The 19,162-nt window shown below is 37.5% G+C and overlaps 1 protein-coding gene across 1 annotated transcript in view; it reads right to left on the bottom strand.

Annotated features, from left to right (window-relative positions):
• The window catches only part of Ork1 (open rectifier K[+] channel 1), a 156,050-nt gene that overhangs the window by 41,926 nt on the left and 94,962 nt on the right, over positions 1 to 19,162 (bottom strand). Inside the window, exons 3-4 of the mRNA XM_071585606.1 lie at positions 10,319 to 10,440; positions 4,754 to 4,967 (exon numbers count right to left, since the gene is read on the bottom strand). Coding sequence (XP_071441707.1) covers positions 4,754 to 4,967; positions 10,319 to 10,440 — 336 coding nt within the window. The remainder of the gene's footprint in view (positions 1 to 4,753; positions 4,968 to 10,318; positions 10,441 to 19,162) is intronic.

Raw genomic sequence — 19,162 nt, 5'->3', positions numbered from 1 at the left:
GACATTCCCATAAGTACCCTCCTCCCTCTCCCCCTCTCAGAGGGATGCAAGATGCTTCCCCGTCAACGCGCTGGATTGTCTCGCTCGAAAGTTTCCTGTGGCAAGCATTTACTACATTCAGTTTGCCCGCAGGTATAAAGAACTGTGTGAGAAATGCCACGGCAGTTACCTCATTGGAATCACTCGCTGATGTGCACTGGTACATGCAAAAATTATCGTGAGAAAAAGATTCTCTTTGACCGGGATTTTAACCTGGATCCGGGTTCAAATCCCGGTCAATATCCGATTGAATAATTTAACCGATGACGCTATTGAGGACGCCTCTGAAGGTTAACTGGCTTAAAACACTCGGCCAGACACCGGAGAATCCTGGTTCGAATCTCGGTCTAGGGGACTGATTTTTATACGGTAAAATTGTCGCATTTCAGTTCTGCAGAATTATTGTGCACCAATTTTCATTGAGTACAGCAAACTCTCCATAAATGGGATATTAGAGGTACCAAAATCAAGAAAGGCCCGTTTATGGATGAGTATTTGAAAGAGGAGAATGTAATCAAGTCACACATGGTACCTTACATTCCATTACGTTCCTACACATTCCGATGCCTAAAAACACAATTCCAACAGTAAAATTTTAAATAAATCATTGAACAAATTTGAATCAAAGGGCTTCGAATCAATCTGGGACTGGGACGAATTGAAATGGAACTGAGATAAATCAATTAAATCGATTGATAAAATAAAGGATGGGGTAGGTATTTGTGGGAAAGACTTATATACGGTAAAAATTAAAAAACTCTATGTGCCAAACAATCTTAAAGATTTTTATAAAACATATAATATGAATTGATCCATAATATGAGTTAAATTGCAAGGCGAATCCAACGTTCCAGATTGATAACTTAGGGGAGAAAACCCCTTGCATTTAGGCCGATACTGTCTTTCGGGTAGTTTCTTATAATTGAACGTAACATTAAACCACTTCGCTTTTCCACATAAAAAAAAATTTATGTGGAAAAGCGAAGTGGTTTAATTTTAAGTTCAATATGAAGAGTTTCCATCAAGTGACGCCAGAAACTGTTTTAGTATCTTATAAGTTATCCAAACAAAACACTTGATTAATTTTTTCACTCAAAACATCTATTGCGTAACATTCAACGCATCTACTTTTTCTATTGCATAAATCTGAGAGATCTCCCCTCCGTCGACCATCCACCAAATCTTTCACTGATGTAACATTCTTCAGATGAATCATACCCCGCGGTAAATCATAATGCAACGTCATAGAATGGGTTCCTTTGATTGCGAGAAGTACTGGTTTTTATTGGCTCAGACAGTTGAGGTCATTTCACACATTAGGGATGAACCAACTTGACCACTAACCTTATGCCCCATGGATACGAGTACAACGTCAGTGCATATACTGTAAATCAAATCAAAATCCTTTGGATTATTCGCGGGGTGCCGCTCCCTCTCGGGTTTTCTTACATTAGTAAGCTTGAGAGATACTGTGGAAAGAAGTATCCAGAAAGAATATGTGTAAATATACATAATTATATAAATATATATACATACTCGTATATCAGTGCTTGAATGTGTTAGGGTGTGTGTGTATGTTAGCGTGTGTGTGTGGGTCGCGGTAGTCCGGGCGTAGAGCGTTGGACTACTGACCGGAGGGTTCCGGGTTCGATTCCCGGGCAAGTCACTGGGCACCTGCAGCTCCACCCAAGCTATGTGGTTTTTCCACTAGCTATTCCTGGGAAACCATAACCGGCACAGGAAAAGGAACTGGCCCCCCTACCATGATGTGTGAATTTCACACGCCATCTGGCTTAGTACTGGGTGAACTCTACCATCACCTACCAAACCGACCTTCGGGTTGATTACTGTGTTTATGGTTATATATATATATATATATATATATATATATATATATATATATATATATATATATATGTGTGTGTGTGTGTGTGTGTGTGTGTGTGTGTGTGTGTATCGGTATACTATATACACATATAAAACACAGGGATATACCAAACACTAGTCCTCAAACTTCCGCTAATAATTACATAGCTATAGCTTTATAGCTATAATATATATATATATATATATATATATATATATATATATATATATATATATACATAACGATTGTACGGAAAAAACTCACACGAGCGGCACAATAATGGGCTGACACAATATAACACAAATAGAATAGAATAGCAACATTTAAAAGGACACTCACACAGTAAATTGTTCGAGCTTTCGGTCCTCTCAGAGGCCTTCTTCAAGTGAGACTGTCTCACTTGAAGAAGGCCTCTGAGAGGGCCGAAAGCTCGAACAATTTACGTGTGAGTGTCCTTTTAAATGTTGCTATTCTATTCTATTTGTGTTATATTGTGTCAGCCCATTATTTATATATATATATAATTATATATATATATATATATATATATATATAAACACATGTAGATTTGTAGAATATAGAGACAAAGAAACGACACTCACAATATTTTATTTGACGTTTCGACAGCTCGGCTGTCGTCTTCAGAATGGCGTTCGCGGGGAAGAGCGGAGAGGACGTGTGCGGGGGAGAGGTTGGGGAAGGAGAGGTAAGGGACCAATAGGAAATGAACAAGGGGGGGGATATGTAGGCAGCCATATGATGCATTCAGTGGGCTTGGTTCAGCCCGGGGTGTATATATATATATATATAAATATAAATATATAGTATAGGACTAGTTTAAGGACTAGCGTTTGGCATATCCCAATGTATATATATATATATATATATATATATATATATATATATATATATATATATATATATATAGATAATTTCGTCGACGTAACACGGAAGTGCCAAATAATAAATTGGACAGCAACAAACAATACAGAAACACACAAAAGATCACTCCCACGTTATTTCTTGATCATTTCGACGGAATTCTGCTCCGTCTTCATCGGAAGATAAAGATCTTTTTGTGTGTTTCTATATTGTTTGTTGCTGTCCAATTTATTATATATATATATATATATATATATATATATATATATATATATATATATATATATATATAATGGGACGGCACAATAGAACACAAATAGAACAGCAACATTTAAAATGATACACGGTAAATTGTTCGAGCTTTCGGCCTTCTCAGAGGGCTTCTTCAAGTGAGTCTTACTTGAAGAAGGCCTCTGAGAAGGGGGAAAGCTCGAACAATTTACCGTGTGAGTGTCCTTTTAAATGTTGCTATTCTATTTGTGTTCTATTGTGCCGTCCCATTATTGTGCTCGTGTCAGTTTTTCCTTATCATCGATATATATATATATATATATATATATATATATATATATATATATATATATATATATATATATATGTAGGCATGCATATATGGATGGACACAACTATCAAGTAATTATTTTGTTTCTCTGAACAAAACAAAACCCAACATCCCAGTCTACAAGGAGACCCCTTCCTTCCTCCCTTTGGGATCCCTTTCCTCGTTTCCCTAATTTTCCGATAATTGCCGTTAATTTCGATGACAATGTTCGGTTAATATTTCTGTACTCATTCTTGAAATATGATATTCAGGGAAGAATAACTTAAGAATTCCACATCAAATACCAACAAGAATAATTATCAAGCGGGAGCATTTCATGCGAACAACTAGCTGTTGCTTCCCTACACACCACAGGCTTCCAATCGTGAAAGGCCAACTCCACAAATGAGATCGTAACAATGGATCCTCAGTGATGGCTGATTTCATAATATCAAAACAAATTCTATTTTATAAATACATGGATATTTACACATGATTACGAACCCAAGAGGAAAACTCTCGAGATGTTACAGCGAAAGTCACAATGAGTATTTTGCAAGAAGCGATCATGAGCGATAAGACCATTTGAAGAGGAGCGCCGTCGGCGTGAAGCGTCTGAGGTGGAAAACAATGGGGAACAAATTAATCAATGCGACTTCTATCAAATGCGACAATCTTATGGCAGGCATTATCTGAAGAAGCCACTTTGCCGAGCACCGACATGATTGTCACGACTTTTTATACTTACTGAATAGCTTCTTAAGTATTGTTAAAGTACTTTTTTCCCAAAGATTTATATCCGCTGGTCCCGTTCCCATTCTCCTGAGAATCTGATAATTTTATTATGTTCCGGATATGTGAACTCACTCCAATGTTTTCATCAATGATGGAACGTGAATTTCTTTTGCCATACATGATCTATTAGCATTTTTCCATTCCCTATTTATAAATGTTTTTAGCTTTGAGCGTCTAAAATTTGAAAATTGACAATTAAGCGAAATAAAGAGCGAATTATTGTGACAGACTAATATTCATCATGCCTAATAAACATAACCAGCGGCGCTATGGAATTAAATAAGCAATTCGGTATGGTAAATTACTGGTCAACCTAGCCATAGAGTCCGGGAATTAATGATAACATTTGTCGTAAATCGTCCACCGTGTCAACGTGGCCATACTTGAATATGAAAAAGTATGTGCGAAGTTTTCGCGAGCTAAAAGATCCTCAGCCAGGAGACAAAAAAATCGATCGGCTATGAAAATTAGGCTTTACTCAGGAATGGCTCAAAATTCTCTCGATTTCGAGAGTGTCCCGTTTTCACCTGATTTTGCAGGTAAATGGAGTTCGAAACGGAGGAGGAAATCCTTTTACTCCTTTGGGTAAACCCGAATTAGGTCGGGGATGTTAGGTGAGGTGGACTCACCGGCGACATAGTCCCCGAAACCGATGGTGGTGAGCGTCACGAAGGCGTAGTAAACAGCCACGTCATACGGCCACCCCTCGAACACAACGAAGATTCCAGCGGGAAGGAAGATGAATAGGATGAAGCCGGGGATGAGGTAGAGGATGATGTCCGTGATGAGGGATATCCGACTCTCGTAGTGATGCTCCTTGTAGCGGTGGTGAGCGCGGAGGAACTGCCAAAGAGAAAATAAACGGTGAGTGCGCGTGATCCAAGCAAGCCAATGGCATGATAAATCATTTGCAATACACAATATAATTAGGTAAAGGAACCATGAGACAGGAAATTTTGACGCGATCTGAAACTATTAATGGGTCTGAGATTTCACATCGTAAAGAGTCACAATCTTCCAGTTTGCACCTCCGCATTGAGCAGTCTGTAAGGGTCCTTAAAAAGAGTCAAGTCTCGTATTTTTAATCGGAAATAGTAATAACCTTCAAGCGTCCCTCACAAGCAAGTGCATAAATGACCGATTGCACACATGTGTAGAAGACAAGGCTGAGTGTTCGTTGACTTTATTCGACAAGATTGTAAAATATAAAATTGCCGTCTGGAAATACTGATCAATAAATCTATTTTACATTAAAAGAATAATTGCCATTCCTTAGCGAGGTGGGTATTACTTTATACGATTAATTTTTATGTCTTTGAAAACATGATTCCAAGAAACAAACTGGAGGACGGTGAATACGCTGGCCAAATAAAGACGCCGCAAATCACCCGGCCATTTGACCGGCAGGGGCCAATCGTGAAAAATATTTCTTGTTAAATTTCCCACAGGATGATGTGAATCGAAGAGGAAACAAAAAAATATGAAAAACATGAAGTTTTGGCAACATAAAAATAGTTAAGATTACTTCCAAATCACTTGGTTCACTACTTCAAAATTACAAAGAAATAATTATCAGAAACGATGTGTATCATTTACTTATTAATTTTAAAGGTTGAGATTAAATTTAGAGTGGATTAGTCACTCTTCTCAAATATACTATTTTATTATTTAAACGAAACGCACCTAATAATTGCTAAGACATTTGAAATGTTTGATGGTTTGTAGGAATATCACCGCAAAGATATCCCATTAGGAATTGTCTTCACGTCAGACCCTAGAGAAGGTACATTATGGCACCAATATATTTTGACGGATTCAGTAAGAGACACATTATTCAAATGCTAACGTTTCAATGTTTAATTGGTCACCACAAAGTCTAAAAATAAAATGTATAAACGATGACAGTTTGAAATTGTGAAGGATTAAGTATTTTCAACGTTTAATATTGTAATGTCAAAGGAACAAATGTAATAGATAAAATCTTAAATCTATATGATTACACTTATTTGGTATGTACGCAAAAGTTCAACGCGGCCAAATTGAGAAAAAAAAAGGTGAATACAACGTGATGAAATTTTTTGATAACGAGGATATTTTAATCGCCGTTGAGCAATCGACCGTTTCTCACGGGGATTTGGCGTGTAGAGCGCCGCAACTCCACCGTTAAGCTCTCCCGGGTTCGACCACCTCGGCACTTGCCACCCCCGCACTCGCCTCTCTCTCCTTTGGGCAACTTTCGAGGGAGGCGCGTCTTCTCCCCGCGAGTACACCCTCGCGCTTCCAAGAAGAAATGGGGTCAAAGAGCATCCTTCGGCGCTCTCTCGATTGTCGTCCGAATGATCTCTCCCCCTCATCCATTCCCCTCCCTCCTCTCCCGTTCCCTTTGGAAAGCGAGTCACGACGCCCGGCCGGATGAACGTACGGCGGTAGACGACGGACAAATCGTCCGTGGAGGCACGTGCCCCCTCCGCTGCGTTTCGCAAACGGAGGCCAATGAGACGTGAGAGGAGGACCGTCGTTTTCGTTGCGGAGGGGCGGGCGGCAGCTCGGCCCCAGGGGAACCGAGAATCCATCCCACCGTGGAGCTATTCTGGTAGTCAATACGGGAGACGATTGACAGCTGAGGTCATTTTAATTCCACACTACACCATCAAAAAGAATTTTTCCAGCTGGTTGCATGTCGATTGAATAGAACAGATCACAACAAGAAAGCATCATATGCTGTAATCAGCGAAACCAACATCATAATACGAGGGCGGTTCAATAAGTACCCGTGTTAGAAATGAAGAAACCATTTTTTCAAAAGCATTTTTTTTATTTTTCAACATAGTCCCCTTTTAAAAAGATACACTTCTCCCAACGTTCCGGCCATTTTTTTAACCCCTACAAAAAATAGGATTTGTCGAACTCTCCAAAATACGCCTCTGTCTCGGCGATAGCTTCCTCGTTTGAGCTAAATTTTTTTACCGCGAGAGATTTCTTCGTGTTAGGGAATAAGAAAAATTCGCAGGGAGCCAGATGGGGTGAATACGGAGGGTGCGACAGCAATTAATGACGTAGTTCATGCAGTTTGGCGGCGACAACTCCGAGCAATCGCGGCACCCATCGGCCAGACAATTTTCTCATCGCCAACTTATCATGTAAAATATTAATTGCCATTCCACTCGACACACCCACGGCCTCTGCTACTTCGCGCACTTTCGTTCGTCGATCAGCGAGAATCATGGCGTGGACTTTTTGAATGATTTCCTCGGTAACCACGTCTACCGGGCGTCCTGGTCGCTCCTCACCAAAAACAGATGTTCGCCGACGTTTAAATTCGTTGAACCAATATATAACTGTGGTCATAGCTGGCGAAGTGTCCCCACAAATAGCATCCAACTTTTATCTCCTCGCATTTCTTCCCATCCAAAAACAAAAAGAGAATTACCGAACGATACTGCTCTTTTTCCATCTTAGCGAAAATCACAAAACACGTCTTCCTCGAATGGCTGCCAAATCCAAACTAATCTTTAAATCAGTCTGAAATTTGTTCCACCGTCGTTTGATAGATGGCAGCACACGATGATAACATAAACTTCCCTCAGGAACACCCTTTGTCGTCAAACACGGATACTTATTGAACCACCCTCGTAAATATTTAACTTGTGGAATCGCTCTTTTTGTGATATTTCGTGGTTCTTGGTTACTACACAATATCACCTGATTATCCAGAATTATTTGATTGATTAGAGAGAGAGCACATCTTGATGGTAGCTCAATAGTTATATAAAAAGGAAGACTCACCGTATATAATTAAATTTTCTCGTATAAAGGCTTATCTGTATTTAATCAAACCGCAAACTTTAAACAAGCTCTGCGATGTGTGAATATTTTCCTGAATTATTATGCACAGTGTTTCTAATTAAGCGTTTTAAAACTATAGTGGAATAATGTACCCACGTCATTAGCCGAACGACAGCTGAGGTAACATGCGCCATTGAGGATGGGTAAGTACAATTCGGTGGAGGTAGGATTTTAAGGGAATCGGGGAAGGGTGGCGGGGAACCCGGGGAAAGAATTGACGAAACTGGGAGAAGTAATTATTTAGCGAAAAGCGACAAGGGGTCAACATTTCAATGCATCCGATTGAAGGCGTCCTCCACTCGATGTACGATACTTTTGAAAAATTCTGCCTACACTGGGTTCCTCTGGCCTCTGACTCTCGATTGACTTCCCCGTCAAAATAAAAGAAAGGATTGCATAAAGTGTATTTAGCCAGGGCACAAACATTGAAGATCTTCAGTGAATCTTGATTTCCATTTCAATTGAAGAGTTCGGGTCCCAGCTACGGTGTCCAAAGCGCGTTATGACATCACTGCTGTGATACCATCTTCGTGAAAGGTTTCTTAGCTCTTTATCCTTCGATGGTTTATTTAACAGCAATGTTTCAAATATGCTTGTGCCGCTCCATGGACCGAGTTTACTCGGCTATACAGGCCGAATTTAGATGATGGCTTGGCACAACCAGATGAAGTCTTTGAAATACTCAATACACATGACACTGCTTCTATATAAATCTATTTGGGGCCGGGGAATTCCGAGCATCTATACAATTAAAAAATACTACGAGGGTCATCCGGAAAGTAGTACCCGTTCGTGAAATAAAGACACAAAAGTAAATATTAACAAACATAAAAAATTTTATTTGAAAGAGGATACTTTAAACTACTTCTCAACATAATCTCCAAGCAAATTAAGGCATTTGTCATAACGTGTGACAAGTTTCTGTATTCCTGCTGCATAGTCCTTCGCCGCCAGCTCATTGAGATACGCGAGGGACCCATCTTGCACAAATTTTTGCATAATGCAGATGGTGTTTAACAATTTCATGAACAATTGTTCGAGAAATATTGGGAAAATGCTCACAGATGTCATCAATTGTGACGCGCCGATCGTTCCTCACGAATTCGTCAACTGAGCTCACCAGTTGGTCTGTAATGACAGACGGTCTCTCCGAACGCTCATCGTCGTGTGTGTTCCCCCTCCCCATGTTGAAGTTGCGACACCACCGCCGAACAGACGACTCGTCCATTACATTGTCTCCATACACCTCCTTTAATTGGCGATGAATATCACATGGGCGAACGTTTCTTGCATTGAGGAATTTAATCACTGCCCTCACTTCACAACTGGCGGCGTTCTCAATTTTTTTAAACATTGTAAACAATCACAGAAACAACACAGGCAATGCTAGCGTCACGCAACTTGGCTCAGAGAAGGCAGACAAGCCACTGAAGCTATCTGACCTCGTCCAGCGGCTACTCGCGTCGTCAGCACTTCATGCGGCACGAACGGGTACTACTTTCCGGATGACCCTCGTACATAAAAGTTTCGCGATTTTGATAGCAAAAACATAACCGATGAAGTAAACACGAGGGATAGATTTAACATAATAAGCTACACATACTAATACAATATGGTACTAACCTTTCTAAAATAGGTTTACGTATTTGAGGAGGACGGAGATACAGATAGGAGAAGGTGGGAGGGGATGGAAATTTGGTGTATTGGGGAATGATGAAAATGAAACGAATGGACAGAGTAACAAATACAATTTAGTTTGAAGAGTGAGTGAAGAGAGAAGACTATGGAATATACTTTCAGTAGAAAGGGGACACTAATTGGATACATCCTGAAGCACGATGGCTTACTAAAGACTGCTGGGATTGTTCAGGGGAGAACTTACAGAAGATTTATCATGATTGGGCTATCAAGGGCTATGATTGGATGAAAAGACAGTGAACGGGAACGGGAGGAGTGATATTATCCAATCCTCGGATCGGTAATCCAAGATGATTTGGAACTTCGCCAACAAAACCTCCTGATTTTCCTTTCGTGGCAGATATCAGGAGTACAAATAAATATAGAGTGCCATTTGGCCAATTTTCAAAATCGCTTCGTTCATCTACATCCACAAGATACCCAGCAAGCCATCGGAATTGTGTTTGACAGAAGGTACATACATCCAGAACAGGTTAAGCGAAGAGTTACGGTCACGTGTCGGAGGTAAATGAAAGGCATGTAGTTGCAAATAACGTGTCATATTTGGCAAAAAAATTAGATACTTTCTGTACAGGCACGTCGGATAGAATCAGACGCATTCAAACGAATAAGTTAAATGTCAGCACAAACATTAGTCAAATCCTCCTTACCGTTTTACTGAAGAACTCTCCGAGCGTCGCAAGTAATATCCCATTCATTGGGATGCCAATGAGAGCGTAGAAGATGCATAGTATTCGTCCTAGGGTGCATGTTGGAGCCAAGTTTCCGTAACCTATAAAAAATGGAAGATAACTGTGTTAAGGCATGTTGAACGATTCAAAATTACACAAATTACGGGCATATGAACAAAATCATAATTATAACGTGGACTTGAAGACAGTTGAAATAACAATCAACTAAGATTGAATACTTGTTATTTAATTTAATTGGATCTCTAAATCAGAAAAAACCATCTCACTTAATTCGCCAAAGACACGTGCTTTAAAAGATTTTAGTCATGAGAATCTTATTCAGTCCTCCACAAGATATATCTTCAAGACATATTATTCTGTAGTTTTCATTTAGTCTCAGGATGTATACATGTATATTGAGAGTGCGATGAACCACCAAAATGCGTAACACCCATTCAATCCTCAAAACAAGTAAGAAATGAATCTTAGAAAGTTCACCCCAAATTCACCAAATAATTCCCCTTTCATTGAAATTCAAGCATGAAAACTCAATTACTCGAATCGCGTATCTTTCCGTCCAGACATCTGATATGAGGACCCAACTGCTCCCTCAGAGATTTGAGATATTTCACATTGCTACTGACATCGTAATTGTAAATTTATTCCTTTCACGAGTTAATTTTTTTGAAATTTTACTGATCAAATTGAATGAATGCGTTCACGAAGTACAACAGTGAAATCAAAAAATTCTCAACAATTGAAGAAATTCAAAGTAAATCCGCACCCTCTTCATTCACTTTGAATTAATATAGAGGAATGAAGAGAAAACCTACGATGAAAAAATGGGAGAAATGATATCAATTAATAAAAGGGAAGACCTTTTATGGTCGTAACAACGCCGTCTAAATAATTGGGAAAGGAAAATAGATTAGCTGAAAGTTTAAGAATGAAAGAAATAAGTGTATAAATTTCCACAAGAACCAATTATCATCGAGAAGTAATATGGAGAGGTAAAAACAGTTAGTTGCGTCCTCCAGCTGTGATATTTATGTATTAGTCATAGAACCTGAAATTCAATGGCTGATGATCTTCCGATTCCGATTACAAGCTGGCGATGTCGCAACAGTAACTTTTAACAGATTCATCGCTAAATGCGCGTTTAAATAAAACAATTTCAAAGTGTAAAAATCACTCGCCTTGACCGAGATTCTAGTCCGGATACCTCTACTCGACCAGACCATTGAGGGACCCGGGTTCGAATCCAGGTCAAGGCAAATAATTTTTACACTTTGAAATTGTTGAATTGCAAAAGATATTTTGTGCACTATCAATACGCATGGTTCGTACGACTTTCGGTGTAATACGATCACATTTTTATTTATAAGTCACATTTCATACAATAAGTAAAATTTGCGTTACATAATCAGAAAGTGATTGGATTCGGTATGTTTACGTATTATCATCGCATGACCGAATCACCAGGACGGAAAACTCTGGATGAACGAGAAAATTCTCCTTAATCTCTTCCAGAGAGACTCCAAAATCACTTCTCTCTAAGGGACTTTGAAGGCCCCTTTAGCCCGGTGGATTCATAAATTAAAGCATTATTTTAATCATGAATACATGATTAAAACAATGATAATCTCTAGTCAAGAAAGAATAAAATCATCCAAGAAAACAGCCACTAACGCACAGTAGCCTAGTGGTGGATGTTGTCGCGAAGTAATATCCGACACAAATTGATAAATAGGCTTGTATCGCACAGACCTTTTAGCCGATAATTGCAGAATTAACACAGAGACTAAAATCTTATCCCAACCTGATAGAATCAACACTCTTAAATGGCTCTCTGTTAGTTCAAGATAATGTTTTGCCTGGCGAGACTATCTCGGCAGGTTGTCGTATTTTTTTTACCAACATGTGTAATACTATAGATGGTTCGAAAGATAAAATTATTTTAATTACAATATTTTTTATTAACTATTATAATTATTGTGAATTAGAGATAATGCTCTGATTCCACATATATCTCGTGTGGTTTTGCTATCAATGTATTTCCGACTTTACATCTCAAGCCATGCCTTACACCTATCCTTTATCCTTCATTCACGAATGTTAGGGCAACTAGATGTTTTTGGGTATACCATTTTAAATTGCTAATACTCACACTGCTGGTGGAACAAAATCGAGGGGTATATGCAGCAAGCTCACTATTATCTACACTCGATTCCAGCCCAGTAACGTATGATCCACACTAACCAAGCTTAGGAGTTCAACTGACCGCTAAAATATTTACACTTTTCCTCAATTAAGATTAAAGAAATGGAAGTGAGATTACAGACATTGGCCTCGTGTTATTTCACCATAGTAAAGGGCCACATATGGAATATGCAAAAAGTACTCAGGAACTATAGAAGAAAGTGCTATTTAAGGCATTAGATTATGTTAAAACTAGTTCAGTTAGTTTTATGAAAAACGGTAGGAGCGAGGAGTACGTTGAGATGGGATTGCCGGAGGAATTATGATGAAATCCCACCTGTGAGAAAGGTTAAAGTTACAATTTTAGATAATCAGGACACACAAGTGTTTTTGTGATGACGTGGAGTTATTAATGCCTTTTATTATATCACCAAATTAAATCACCAAGTTGAATTTAAAAAAGTAGCATCCACCAGAAAAATATGTAAATACCACTTTCTTCATTCGCACGATTCACGGTCACACTAAAACCAAGCATATGATCCAGAAAATTAATTGCGCATGAAATCATGTTACCACCACATTACCTCCACTCGAAAATATATAATCAAGGTTGGTTCACTAACACCATCAGCTACAGTGGATTCATAGGGAGGATGGATTTGTAGAGAGTAACACGCCGAGATGCGAAAATTTAGTTCTATTTTTTTTTGAAAATATTTATCTTTTTTCTTAAAACACGACAAGACTGAAACGCCTCTGCCACACATCTCAGAGGCACATATTACAGCCATTGATATACAACTAGTTTTATCATTTTAAAAGAAAAACAAATAACAAAAGGAAGAACATAGAGTTACTAATCCAATTGATGCTATAAATTAAATTTCCTTCTTCGATCACTGAGCTATTCTTTTTCATGGATTATTTAAAAAATCTAAAATTGGACAATGCAACATCAATACTTAAAACAGCGTGCCGAACGGAGACCCGGAGTTCTGCTCACTAGATTACACTCACAAGACTAACCCAATAATCCAATCCATCATATTTCAGCTATGAAACCATGAAAAATTCAATTTGTTTATCCAACCATTTTATCTGGTTTTAATAGGTATCCTACACTTAGCATAAATAATATTGGTATGGCTCTTCGTGTTTCTTGGTTGAATTAATGTTTCATGAAAATGACATTCTTCTTAAGGCTTACGAATTGCTTTCTAGTGAAAATCCACTTCACTTTGGTGCATTAAAGGTTAAGTTTAGGAAACATTTCATTAAATAAAACTTGTGAGGCACAGAAATTCTGAAAATACGCTATGGCAGCATTGTAATGAGAGTAATAAAAGCTAAGGTGATAAGAATTCCCTATGCGGGCAAAAGCTTGTAGACAAAAAATAAAAGTGAAGTAGATAGAAAAAAAAGATATAAAATTAATCACACTCAACGGCAGTTTAGCGGCAAATGGCAAATGTTTCACGCTCGTACACAACACGCATTCACAGGAGATATTTCTTTCGAGCACATAAAACTTATCTTCATTGGATAGTCTTCCCACTTCATGATTAATAAATGAATGCCATGTTTAATAAGTTTTCCAGAAATGATGCACTGGAAATGGAGTCCTACCTTCTTTCTTTCGTGAATATTGTTCATACGATTCCGTGGTTCGATCAAAGTTGCTCAATGCAAATATGAATTTTTCTACGTAATTTAAACCAGAAATCCAGCACCAGACGGCTTTGAAGGGCCTTTTTTAAATTAATTTTAATTATCTATATTTAAGATCATTCTTTTTGGGGAGTAGTATAACACTAAAAGGGGAAACTAGTGGGCAGAAAATTTGTGTATTGAAAGGTGAGCCCCAGATTTGCAAATTTATTTCGTAATAGAGGTTGCCCAAAAGCATTCCCTGGCAAGTGGTATTGCCCTGGCAATGATTTTGAACAACCTCAACTTAAATCCCAGCCGTGCGATTTTCTGGATAAGTGAGATTTTTTATTGGAAAACCGAATGGTGGCATAGGGAGGGGAACTGGCAAACAATGAGGAATTCGTGAATTTCACATGCCTTGAGGCTTAGTCGAGGGGGAATCAACCCGCACCCGTCAAAACCAACTTTGGGGTTGATTTTTGTGGCCAGTAACTAACAAAGCAGGTTGTTCACGATACGATTAATGTTTGTGCGTAGCCTCAGGAGGAAAGAACACGGAAATGGACTGCCAATATTTATTTTAAACACAGTGTGGGTTAGGCTAGTGAGGAACATACTCGCCTAAAAACCGGATCAACAAGAGCGAGCCATCACTCGTCGAGGAAAAAACCGAAATGAAGGAAGAAGCGAAAGCAATATAAAAGGACGAAGCCCAGGGAATAGAGGCTTGAATAGTTTATGACGAAAAAATACAAATACGTATCACACTTCCCTTCTATTTCAACAAAAGGTTCCGCATAATGGAGGCCTACTGAGTGATTTCAAGGGAACTGATAATTCATTTCCAAATTGACTTCATTTGGAAAAACCACCTTTGTCACCACAGAGTTAAATATAGTAGCTGGGCTTTCCAGTACACAATTCTTATACAATGATGTGTGAAGTTAATAATACATGAGACAAAATGTAAAACCTTTCAAAGTGGAAGCGTACAGAGGAGATTTAAATTTATCTTCTGCATGATTAATGAAATAGTGACTTGGTCATATTGCATCATAATTGTTCGAAGTAAAAACCCTTAAGGAAGAAAATTACTACTCTTGAGGAAAATATTTTGCCATTTTTTTTATAGTGGGTTAAATCTTAGTGTCTCTTTGAATACTTCCTAGGTCACATGAAGTTCTTCGAATTTAAAATAAAAACAAATTCTGGAAAAATAATACGGTTTAAGATGAAGTTAGAAAACAAATGTAACATCTTTTCATAATATCATTGGGAGCTAACCATGAAAACTATATGATATGAAAAATTGGATCGAGCAGCAACTTTCAAATGAAATAATTATCGATGCATGTTTGCGAGACCTTTTAAGATGGTGATGCCCATGTACAGTACAATACATGTACCTGTATGCAACTAATACTAATTTGCAAGTCAAATTAATCACGTTTTCTATTCAATCTAACAATAAAGAGAATGAAAACTGAAGGAAAAATATACCAAGAGAGAGAGAGAGAGATATTCGTGAAACATACTTCGTTAGATTTTGGTCGAACTTTTAATCAGATATAAAATATTTCAAATTTATTTAAAAATGACTAAAAGAGTATTGAGCATGACATGATTTATAAAGGGTTAAAACTTAACTGAAAGCAGAGAAACAATGTATCGATGAGGATGTCAGAATGATTAAGCCTGAGGTTAATTCATGTGCTAAGGTAGGAAACAATATCGACATAAAACTGATTTTACTGTTTTGAAACTATTTGATAGTACCTAATATCAAATTAAAATATGTTGGCATAAGTTTGCGCGGAAAATTCAATTTCAATAAAGGTGCAATGCTTGATAAAAGCCACCGATTTGACAGGTGATTTGACGATTTAATTTATTAAACCGGTTGGATTAGATGACCTGGTTATTAGATGGCATTTAGTGGAAGGATATTGTCGCTGAATGAAAAGTCCCGGGTTCAAATATAAGGTGATACCTTGGATATCCCGGTCTACGAAAAGTCTTAAAACATGATGAACAGCGAATTTGGTCGAGGTGATTCTTTCAAGGCATGAGGAATAATGTATATAGAAGTCCATACATTAAGGTCTATTAATATATTAGAAGTCTCAGAAGCAGCAGAAGACCATGCATGATTTCCCTAAAAATAACCAGGATTTTCTATCCTGTAAATTTAAATGGATAGTAAAAGTGATTTTTGTAAGTACATACAAACTCTTGTATATCTGTACGGAAATAAATGCGAGAAAACGAGAGATTTCATTTTTAAATATAAAAGAATTGCAATGCACTGTAAAATTCAGTTCATTCAATGTAAATGTTCTTGACTATGGGATTTCATAACATCTGTTTGCTCCCCTATCACCACAACAGCATATTGCAAACCATAAGCTACGCAGCTGCGGGTCATGCTGTTTAGGGTTTTTCCACGAAAATAAAACCTTCACTGATTTGATTACAGTGTATCCTAGTTGCGTCGCTGGTAAAAAGAGGTAACGCAACATCCGCTCTCGACAGCAATGTAGTCATGAAATACACATCTTCAGCTTCTTACAATAAGTTCTACTTTTTTAACTTTATGGGTATCATAAAATTATTTCCTTTTTAATGAAAATTTTCATAATCATACTTGGCCTGATTCTCTGATTGCTCCCTCGCTTAAGTTTTTATGCATGATTTATAAATAAACAAATTTTTAACTTTGGACATAATTTGTTAAACTTGGTTATTAATTGCTTGGCATATATATGTTCACGATATTCTACACTGATTTTACAGAATGGGACGGATCGCAAGCAAGACAATTTCTCAAAGGTTTCAGCGACATTCAACCAAAATAATTTTATTTTATTGTGAAAAAATTCAAATCTCTCATCTTAAATTTGCAAAATACGCTGGAGAATAATCGCCACATTTCCTACTTATCGCAAACAAACAAATGCGGATCACGTTATATCAGCTGACTCAAGGCATTAGTTACTTATATAAAACTGTGGCCTTTCATTCTTTCATCCATTAGGTTCTCAATGAACCGCTTTGTAAAAAGGATTTTAATAGAGAAGTAAGTAAAATCAAACAGGTTTCCTTGGCAAACAGTTATTTACCCAATCAATTGATCACCCCAAAACAGAAGGTAAATGTACGGTATTAAACGGCATGTGTCAGTGAAAATAATACTAGGGAAAAGAAAAGGTAGTGTTATATTCGTAATTTGGGCCAGGTTACTAACGATATTTTGGGCGAGTTCGAGAGACATGAATTTGATGTATTTTAAAACACCAATTACTTGGATAAACATGCTGGTGAAACGATCGTGGACCCAATTAAGAGAAATGGTATTTAGTAACTTGCTTGTAATAACCGTGACGGTATGTAGTAGTAAAACCACGCAGAAAATTTTTAATACTTGGGAAAAAACAACAAGTTAGTGCTTTTAAAAATAACTCTGGGGACGACAATAACTTCCGTAATCGTCTTTTATGTTAAGATCACCAAATTGTGTTTAAATGTAACTAATGCGCCTTTCAAATCAACCGACGTGAAGTCGACGCTTTAAGACAGCCAGAAATTTGAAAAAGAAGCTTTGATTCTAAAATCTCACTCTTATGAACGAATACTTATTTCCCGCGTTATCGTGTACTTTTAATTGTGACCAAATATATTCATTTCCCAACGCACCTTCGTATACTACTGATTTATTTTGCCTTTCTCCTCTTGTTCCCTTACTTCAACCTTGAAAAAAAATGAAAAACCTAATGGGTGCATATGAAAAAGTCGTTTTTACTGCATATGAAGATGATACTAAAACTTTGAAAGTCAGCGTCGAGAGAAATTATTTTATCTGTGGTATTTTTGTGACAATGTATTGAAACCTATTAAATTGCGATGAAATACCACAGAGTTTCGCAAGAAGTTGTTTTCTTTTATATGTCTATTCCTTAGTTGCTCAGGTGTCATAGTAAACTTAATTATTAGTTAGTAACAAATATTATGATAAAATACAATGAATTAGATATGAACGTGTATCTTACCAGATTCATGCATATATCATTGTCAGGTGCAGCTGCAAGTTAAATTATTTGGAAGATTTTTTCTTCATTCCGAAATATTTTCTAGACGCAATATATCCAAAAATATGCAGAATATCGAAATATAATTAATGTTAAATTATAACAATCATGGTTGACTGCACCAAATTATATCACCAGTGTTGAAGATAGTACAGATAGTGTCACGGAAATGTTAGATGTACTGAAATGGGAGAGTTTGAAAAATAGAAGAAAAAGGAGTAGGTTAGGCGCGATGTACAGAATTGTTAAAAAGGATGAAGCGTGGGAAGATTTATGGCAAGGGATAGAAAAGCCTAACTTTAAGGGAAAAAACGACCATAGTTTCAAAATAAAAATAAGGACGCAAAAAACAAATAACAAAAAATACTCTTTTTTAAATAGAACTATTATTGATTGGAACCAGCTGCCTGGAGGTTTGTTTGAGCCCTCTCCATCCAATTTTAGAAGTTTTAAGTATAAATGTAAAGCAGCCACCGGGTAATAAACTTCATTGTAGTTATTAAAATATTCTTTGTATGTGATGTGGACGGCATTTTGTATGTGATGTGGAAGTTTGTTTGCATGTGATGTGGAGGTGTCATTATATGTAAAAATATTTTGTCTCTTATCTGTTTTTATAGTGCGTGTATGTATGTAATTTTCGTTGTAAGGGTTATCTTTGACCAAACTTGACCGTTGCCACCAGGAAAATCGCCTAACTGCAACGTAACTGTAAAATAAAATTAAAAAAATATGAATCCCTAGTTCTTCCATAGCAGTCATGCAAAATCCTTAACCGCTACCTCACTGACTTGATCGGAAATGATGCAGTTAACGTCAAGCATTTTACGCAGAATTGCGGAAATTGCAGCTATAACAACCAACCAGAGTGTTACCTCGCCAATTT

The sequence above is a fragment of the Hetaerina americana genome, unplaced genomic scaffold, assembly GCF_022747635.1.
Source record: "Hetaerina americana unplaced genomic scaffold, ioHetAmer1.1.p SCAF_2, whole genome shotgun sequence".
Lineage (NCBI taxonomy): Eukaryota > Metazoa > Arthropoda > Insecta > Odonata > Calopterygidae > Hetaerina > Hetaerina americana.
Note: the sequence above shows the minus strand (reverse complement) of the source record. Positions and strands in the feature narration are given on the sequence as shown.